We start from the raw sequence: 9,180 nt of genomic DNA on the forward strand, positions 1-9,180 counted from the left end.
ATTTGTCTCTGTGTCCCTTGCCAACTTTTCCCCAGGTTTCTGTCTTGGGACTTCTTTTTTTTTCTACTTTCTCCTTTGTTGATCCCATCTAATTCCACAACTTTACTTATAGTTATGTGAAGAAGTCCAAATTTCATTCATATTTGGCTACTACTTTTATTCCAAACCCAGATCTATATTTCCTAGAACGCTAAAATTTCAGCTATGGAGATCTCAGAGGACATTTATCCTAAGTCTTCATCGCCTGGATATCTCCACCAAATGGCTCACTGGCTTTTAAAAAGTCAATGATTTCAAAACTGAACACCTCATTTTCTGTCTGCTTCCAATTCCATTTCCAAATCGACTCCTCTTCTTGAATTTATTTCTACAAACAGTCACCTTGAGGCACATGGTCTCCTCATTCCCTATATTCAATCAGCTGCTAATCTAGTAGATTCCATTGCCACAGACTCTCTCAATTAGGTTCACTGTTTTCCATTCTAAACTATCACGTTTCTAGTTTAAATCCTAATTATCTCCTACCCAGAGTATTGCAGTGGACTCCTGGCTAGACTGTCCACCCCCACTATCTTTCTGCTTGGAATTCTGAATGATTTTTATTCATTACCACTAGATTAATCTTCCTAATGAACAGTTCTGACCTGCCACTCTCTGGCCTAAAACCCTTAAATGTCTCCCCTGGATGACTAAATTATTCACTAGTTCCTTATCCTGGCATTCAGAGTCCTCCATGTTCTGGGCTCAGTTCTATTTTTCTAGCCTTCATGCTGACCCCATCACCTAGAATACCCTTCCTTCACCTTTACCTGGCAAACTCCTAAATTCTTTAAAGCTGATTTCAAATACCCACTTCCATCACAAAGTCTTTTTTTTGTGGGGGGGGACCCTAAACTGAATATGAACCTTCCTTTGAACCCCTATACCACTTTATTAATACTTTTACTTCAATGCTGACCAGATTTTGCCTTGTGTGATAATAATCTGTGTATTCTATGCTTCTCAAACTTTTCCATTAGAAGTGTACCTAATTATACAGGAAAACGAACAGCCCCAAGGCTATCTGTCACAACAGGCTGCCTGGAAAATTAAAATTTAATATGAATTTTTCAGTGTTATTAGTATTAGACTGTTAATATAAAAATGTCATGCTTTTTGACTAACACTCTAGGAAGACGTGTCTATTTAATCTTGAGGATTTAAGGTACACCTGGCACACTGTGAAAACCCTCCCCACAAGCCCACTAAACTTTACAAGCCCACTAAACTTTCTATGGCAGAGACTGCCTTACTACATATGTATCCCCTGTAAAACTAAAACAGTACCGTCTTCAAATAGACGCTCAAAAAATATTGTTGAACTGTGACTCAGATACGTTAGCAAGTATTTACTAAATGTTTACCAGGTACCTAGACCTGTACTGTTTCAAGGAGCTCAAGTCTCCATGGGATGACTGTGAACAAGTAAAAAACTGTACATAGGAGTTAAATCATGAAACGTAAGCCATTTGTGTTCCGCAAGACGACTCAGTCTCTCCATTCCACACCCCAGTGACACACTGGAATACTGTGGAGTACCACGTTAAAGTCCACTCTGACCTCTTAATTATTTTCTGGTGATTGATAATTTTCTGCTAACACTGCGCAAAGCTTAATCCTCTTCACCTGGAAATAAAAGGTTTCCATCATTTTGCTCTCCAATTTGAAGCTCAGCAAAGCCTCCTGGGCGCGGGGCGGTGGAGCCGAAGGAAGTCTAACCCCATCAAAGGAGCAAAAATGCCAGAGCTACCAGCACCACCCCCTCACATCCCCCACGGGCTTCCAATTGGTCCTTGTGGGTCACTCTCTTTCCAGGTTGGCCTTCCAGCTTGCCCGTCGCCTCCATAGAACCCACATTTAGCCAGCAACTATTGGTAGGTCGTTACGTCATTGCCCTATCTACCCCGCTCCCATTGGCTCCCATAGGAAGGGGCGGCCGCAACGTCACAGGCAAGAGCCGCCATTTTGACTGAGCAACCCTAGTGACAGGAGCCGAAGAAGCAGCTCAGGTTGTCCCGTTTCCCCTCCCCCTTCCCTTCTCCGGGTGACTTCCTGGGTCCCTTACACTCCACAGTCCCGGTCCCGCCATGTCCCAGAAACAAGAGGAGGAGAACCCTGCGGAGGAGACTGGCGAGGAGAAGCAGGTGAAATGGAGGGGGTGCGGTGGGCGAGCTGGGGGCGACCGTGATGGGGCGGGAGACGGTCTGCCACCAGCGCGGATTGGTCGCCATGGTCTCGGGCTCTGCAGGGGTTGGCCACTTCTCGCGTCATGCAGGGTGAGCTTCAATACGGCCTGCTGCTTTGGCGCTGGTTAGTTGGGTGGATTGTCAATCAGTGCGGTACTCTTCTTGATTGGCCAGTAGACCTACCGCTCAACTCATTGAAGCTGTGCTATAATTGGCCGAGCCTGGGCGCGGGGCGGGTGTTTAGAAAGACTGGGTGAATGAAAGGGGGGTTGGTGGTCCCGGGACGAGATGTGTGTTATTGGTTAGTAGGGGTAAGATGATCCAACAACTAGGCTTGGGGCTCGCATTCTAAATCCCCAGAAAGATACAAGTCGAGGTAAAGACGTTTAAAAAGGACCAGCACTGGGGGAAGGGAGAAGAGTAATTATTATCATGGCTAGTTTAAGGCGGCAACTTTCTCAAAGAGACCTGTTTTGACCGCTGGAGATGGTCTGTTGCCCACCTTCAAAAAGGACCTTACAAAATTGAAGAGGACTAGAGTTCCAAACAGAATAATGGAGGTTAAACCTAGAAAAGACGCCGACAGAGTCGTGACAAGAAAGACGCCACCATATTCCCCCCAGACTTCCAAGGTAGTGGGACTTAGTTAACCCGCAATTCTGTGATGAAAACACGCCACCCTCTTTAGGGGTTTGTATTTGACTTATAACATTTAGTACTGGATTCGGGTTCATGAAATACACCTGGTGTTATGTCTGTGCCAGGTTTTCAAGGGAAGGGAATGTAATTCCACTAAAAAGAACGACAAATTGGCTTCATGTCCTTTTTTAAAAAGTCAGGAAAAAAAAGGGCAGCAGCGCCTACAAAAAGCAAGCAGAGAGTAACAGCAAGAGCCCCCGCAAGCTAATTGAGCTCTTGGCATGTTCCCCAAACTTCCGTCACTAGGGAAGGTGTTGATTTTTTGGCAAAGCTGGTAGGTAAATACTAGTGAACCTACTGTACCTTAATTTTCTTGAGGTTAAAAAGTGTCATTTTAATCTGTTTACCTGTCACCTTCCTACTACAGTGTTTATGGAAGCAATGCTGTCCCATTACTAAGGTGGAGGTGTCTGGAGATGGCTACATAGCTAGCCTCCTCCGTAGAGAGACTTATCTGCTGACTAGCTTAGGAGGGAACATCTCAGCAGTTATCCCCCTTGATTTCCCATTTGACCTGTACTGCGTTTTAGGGACAGCTAGGGAGCTTTCCTACTAATTTTGTATCACCAGAAGCCCTGCTAGCTCTTTTCTCTGTCTTTCCTAGCTTCTGTTCTGAGTGAGATATCGCTTGCTCTTTGAGTGAAGTATTGTGTTTAGGTTTAGGTATAGGTCACTCACAGGTCACTGGGGTGGTTCCCTGGGTTTCGTGTGAGAAGCAACTTATCTTTTCTTCTCACAATACAGTCATCTTGAGCTTTAGGGATTTGAACAAAGGTCTAGCTTTATTTAAGAACAGAGTGGAAATAGCATGTTTACTAATGGTTAGACCTCCAGGAAAAGGTAATAGTATAAAAGTTATCAGATATTAGCAGTTGCTTCTTAGTGTTTAATTTTGTTGGCCCATTTGTTTCCTCCAGGACACACAGGAGAAAGAAGGTATGCTCCCTGAGAGAGTCGAGGAGGCAAAGCTAAAGGCCAAATATCCAAGCCTAGGACAAAAGCCTGGAGGCTCCGACTTCCTCATGAAGAGACTCCAGAAAGGGGTATGGGGCACAATCTCTTACCCTCTTATTTCGGAGCCAAAGGGGGCCTTAGGGATGAGATCTGTGGAAGTTCTACTGAACACCGATATGAAGGTTTTGTTGTGGGGCAGTAGTAGAGAAAAATTAGAAACTTGTAAAAAGCAAGGCAAATATTGTAAATCCCTGAAATGGTATCAGTTATCTTCTGATTTCCCACATAGGATATTAAGGCTTAATGTAGGGACATTTGGGTATGGGGTTGGGGGGAGTGAGGGAAGGATGTTAGAGTCTGGAATGCTGACAGCCTCCAGACATTTGCCTGTTTGGATGGTGGGAGTTTTAGGATTGCACATTTAGGATTAGAGCTAAATTTTGGGGTGTGTCATTTCAGAAAAAGATCAGCCCATCTGTCCTACAGATTTCCTCAACTTGAAATGAATAGTAGATGTCTTTAGACCCTTGAAGGTAGCACCAACTATTAACTGTGCTCCCTGAAGAGACTTATTTTTCCTGTCCAGAATGGTGGTCCTCCTCCCAAGGCAGAGTCTTACCTTCATAGCCATCTAGCTCCTGATCAGGTTTCTCAGTCCTCAGAGGTACCGAAAGCTGACTGAGGGATTGTATGTCATTAACCTGGAATGTGTTTCTCTATGTGGATGAAATGGAGAGGGCAGCAGATCCCTGTGGAGAATCCCGGTTACTGAGTCTTAGTCACAGATGATGATGTGATGCTGATTTGCAGTTTACCTTGCTGTAAGCAAGGCAGGCGTGGGCAGGCTGTCAGAGCCATGGAACATGTGTGGGAGTGCTTGCAGTCAGAGGAAAGTACATTATTCTCATGAACAAGCCCAGTTTCTATTCATAGTCTGAGAGAATAATTTTTAATTTTGAGGTTGTTAGCTTGAGGTTGATCTCCTGCTGATAGCCCCAGATCGACCCTTCTGTGTATCTTATTCATTTCTGTTTCTCCAGCACCAAGCCCATTGGAGGCTAATAGGTCCTCATAAGCCTTAGTGAATAAAGTCAGTAATTTGGTTGACTCATCCTGTACTCATGGGGCTACAAAAGATGTGGGTACAGAGGATGTAGGAGCTATCTCTTAACTCCAAAAATAACACACCCTAGCTGGGAAACTGCTTCCATACCTGAAAAAGTCAGAACACACTGGGGAGAAGACATAAGTAAATGTAATTAATGCTAAGCTCTGTATGCAAGAGACTAATCCAAAAGAGACTTGAAAGATCTGAGCGTGGATGAAGGTTTATAGTGGATGTGAGTCTCCTTGTTTTTGAGGAAGACCAGAGCTCCTCACTCACCTAAACCTCCCTCTTGTCTCTTAGCAAAAGTACTTTGACTCAGGAGACTACAACATGGCCAAAGCCAAGATGAAGAATAAGCAGCTGCCAAGTGCAGGACCAGACAAGAACCTGGTGACTGGTGACCACATCCCCACCCCACAGGATCTGCCCCAGAGAAAGTCTTCACTCGTCACCAGCAAGCTTGCGGGGTAACCAGGGCCCCCTTCTGCTCCCCTTCCTCACCCACTGGACTTTTGTATATCATAGGCAGGGATGGAATGGGCACCTAGTTATATCTTCTCAGCTTGCTAGCCAGAAATGACTGTGATTCTCCTGGGGGCTGCTGAGAAGGTAATGTGGGCTGAAGAGAGGCTCTGAGTTCATTTCTTTGGATAAATTGAGATTTCCACACCCTCATGTAGCCCAGGTAGGGGCTCAGAAATAGGAGACTAGGATTGGATAATGCTGCAGACTCTCTTTTTCTTTTGTACAAGAAACTGGGGAGATGTGACTTCTCCTTTTGGAAGAGAATATCCCAAAATTTGTTAGGCTAGGCCTTGGGAATAATATGACAGGTTTAACATCCCAAAGCTAACCTGACATGGTTGGGAAAGGTAGATTGAATGGGATCTGTTTTCTGTGCTTTAAGTGTTTTGTCCCTTGGGCTGCTACTGCTTCATGTTTCCATTATGGCAGGTTTAGAGAAGCCTCAAAAAGAAAAACTGATTTGCTTGCCTAAAACTATAATGCGCACTTAACCTCCTTTACTCAGTCAGTGTCTTTTACAGTTTGCCCTGGTTCTTAAATAATGTAAAGATTGGAGGATATAATTCACATAAAATGGGCACCTTCTTTCTCCCAGCATGTTGCTTTTTGAAAGTATCATGGGATAGTGGAAAGAACACTGGGTTAAGAGTCGAGATATCTGGGTTCTAGTTCCACTCTAGTCTAGGCAGAATTGACGTGTAACCTTGGTCAAGTCATTTAACCTCTCTGGATTTCTATTTCCTCATCTGTAAAACAGTTGAATATAGATAAGATTGATTCTGATTCTAAAATCCTGAAAAAAACTGCTGTTCATTGTAAAGCCAAAAGTGAGGAAGGCCCATAGGTGAGCCTACAGAGGGGAACTATTTGAAGACTACATGGGGAGAGAAGTTGAGGTTTGGGGGTTATAAATTCAGGCAAGAGGGCCTCATAAGTATCATGGTCTTAAGGGTCAAGAAAAAAAATTCTAAGAAGCTAGCCATGAAAGCTCTTGCCTCTGCCCTCACCTGCTTTCCTACAATCTCGACCCTTGCTGCTAAAAAGCTGCTCTGGCAGCCAAGCTGTGGGCCTGAAGAAACATGTTCAGTCATGCACATTTGGAGTCCCATATTTCAGATGTTATCAGCTGCCAGGTGTATTGTTAGGGAGACAAGAAGAAAAGGGATGAACTGAGCGAGCCTCTGGGGCTTAGTGCCACTGCAGGGCTGGAGCAGCAGGTTCTCAGGAGATGAGTCACCTTGGAGGAAGCTGGGGAAGGTGGTTAGGGAGAAAGAGAAGGAGCACTGAGAAATCTCTGCCTTCCTAGAGCTCAGTAACCCAGCTCCTGTGCTCTGAGAAGTAGCAATGCTGATCGTGAACCAGGTGGAGGAAAGGGGCTGCAGGTGGCATCATCCATCTAGTTATCACTAGCTTGGCCTGAATGTTACTGAATGCAGCCTGCTAGTTATCACAGAGAGGGCAGGGTGAGAACTAGCTGTTCAGGAGGGGAAGATTCTATAATCCTCTTGCCCTCTCAGCTCACCAGTTCTGATGTACCACACATCTGGCCTGATGAGAACGACTGATGAACTTGCTAATGCACGTGGAGGGGGGGGGGTTGGGGTGTGTCTCTGCTGCTTTCCTGACCAGCCATTCACTTTTCAGGCCATCATTCAGATTGGATAGGAAAAAGTTCGTGAGGAGGGAATGGGGAGAGCAGGATCCTGTGATTCCCTAGCCCCCAAACTCCTTGGCTGTCACTTGTAATTGTATATAATTTTTGTGTTTCTTGCTCCATTTCCTCATGCTGTCTTCCTTAGTCTAAAGTCCATGTGGGAAGGGGAGAATGCTGAACATCCTTGTATAGTTTCCTCAACTGTCCCAGACATGTTGTACATAGATATGTCATGTTATTATATATATAAATATATATATAATTTTGTACGTTTTCTTCATCTCCGATCTTCTCAAATTTTGTATTCTTTTCTGTCTGAGCTGCTTTCTCTATCGGTCAGTATGACTCCTCAAGACTGAGGCCACAGTGAGTCTGGTTTTTAGGAAGGAATAGAAGAAATAGGGAAATCAGAAAAACTGTTGGTCTCTGTCTCCACCTGGTCATCTTCAAGGCTAAGAAAACAAAGAAGCAAGCTACGTTCTGTATACGCCACCTGTTTCCACAGCGTGAAGTACATAGCTTCCATGGCAAAGAAGGGTCATTTCAAAATCCAAATCCAAATTGCTTTGATTAAACCTAGATTACTAAGTCCACTCAAAACAATATGTGTGTTGTCTGGCCCTGACCTCTGTGCAGTTACCGCCTCATCGCTGTGTGCCCCCGTCCGTCTCCGCTGCTGCAGGTGGCTCTGGCCGTGCCTCTGAAACCAAGCCTGCTCTGAGCCAGGCAGCTTAGACCCCGGAAAACCTCCAGTTATTTTGATCTTGTCTAAAGAATTTTTTTTTCTGTTTTTGTTTTCATGGGTATCTCCAAAAAGACAGAGAACATTTTGTTTTGAAGACAGGAAAAGACTGAAATTCTTTTTTTTTTTTTTAAACAACTCGTTGGATAGGATTGAGACATGTGCCAGGTAGCCCTAATGATTGTTCAGTGTGGAAGAGTGATGGGGTAGAGACTGGGGTGGAACTTAGGGTTCTTTCCCTTACTGCTTGACAGTGTTTTCTTTTTCTTCTGTGTTCGTCCGCAGTGGCCAAGTTGAATGATGCTGCCCGGGGCTCCGCCAGATCCTGAGACGCTGCCCCCCTGGGTCCTGTGCTGGCTCCTGCCCCTCCCTGCTTTTGCAGCCAGGGGTCAGGAGGTGGCTCGGGCGCGGGCTGGAGAGGCAGAAGCCCCTGCCCGTCGGTGTCCCAGCGCATGGAGCCCCTTGGGCTGAGCACCAAGACCTTGAACCTTTTTTGTTTTCCCTTTTTTTCCAAATAATTGTTGGGAGACATCTCAGTGAAATCCTGGGGGTGGGGTGGGGGGTTGGGAGGGTGGAGTGGGAGATTTGGGGGAATATGAATTAGGGCTTGGAGTTGATAAAAACATTCTTGACTATCCTCCTTAACCATGTAGCTGGTGTGGGGTGGGTGTGAGGAGGAGGAAGTAAAATGGACAAAAGATGAGAGGCTCTAATTCAGCTCTGTAGAAGAATGCCTTGTTTGCTTGGATGTGGCTGGGGACCTGGTGTCAGATAAAAGAAACTGACCGTCTAAATATGAAAGATGCAGACAGCTCCTCTGGTTCTGCAGAGCAAGCTGAGAACTCAGCTGTTCATAAAAAAAAAAAAAAAAGTGCTGTCTTGAAATAGATTTGTTGTGGGAAGAAGGGCAGTGAGCATGGGAGAAGGGGGCTATGAGCGTGGGGAGCCCCATAGAGCCCAGGGGACTTTTTCAGTTTGAAATAAAAAACAAAAGAAGACCCACAAAAAAAAACCCAACCCAGAAATACTCTGAAGCAGTTGGTGTGTTTTATTGGGGTTTGGGGAAAGGGAAGAAAACAAGACTGAAGACACCATTCAAGGGGAGAAGCCAATGTGGGGACCTCAGTTTCTAAGGAACAGGGGCCCTTCATGTGGGATGTGTCTGGGTTCCCCGTTTCCCTAATTTACGGAGAGGGAGCAGGGACGTTGGCATATAGACTAGGACTTTTCCTGACTCCTGTCCAAGCTACTGTTTCTATAGCTAATGCAGAAG

At 45.2% G+C, this 9,180-nt stretch overlaps 1 protein-coding gene across 1 annotated transcript; it reads left to right on the forward strand.

Annotated features, from left to right (window-relative positions):
* Nucleotides 1-1,981: 1,981 nt before the first annotated feature.
* ENSA (endosulfine alpha) lies at nucleotides 1,982-8,932 on the forward strand. The gene is made up of 4 exons (XM_061183537.1): nucleotides 1,982-2,183; nucleotides 3,842-3,967; nucleotides 5,287-5,453; nucleotides 8,193-8,932. Exons 1-4 carry the CDS (start codon nucleotides 2,127-2,129, stop codon nucleotides 8,206-8,208), a joined length of 366 nt encoding a protein of 121 aa, XP_061039520.1. The 5' UTR covers nucleotides 1,982-2,126; the 3' UTR covers nucleotides 8,209-8,932.
* Nucleotides 8,933-9,180: the final 248 nt, after the last annotated feature.

Source organism: Eubalaena glacialis, chromosome 3 (assembly GCF_028564815.1).
Source record: "Eubalaena glacialis isolate mEubGla1 chromosome 3, mEubGla1.1.hap2.+ XY, whole genome shotgun sequence".
In the NCBI taxonomy this organism is placed as follows: domain Eukaryota; kingdom Metazoa; phylum Chordata; class Mammalia; order Artiodactyla; family Balaenidae; genus Eubalaena; species Eubalaena glacialis.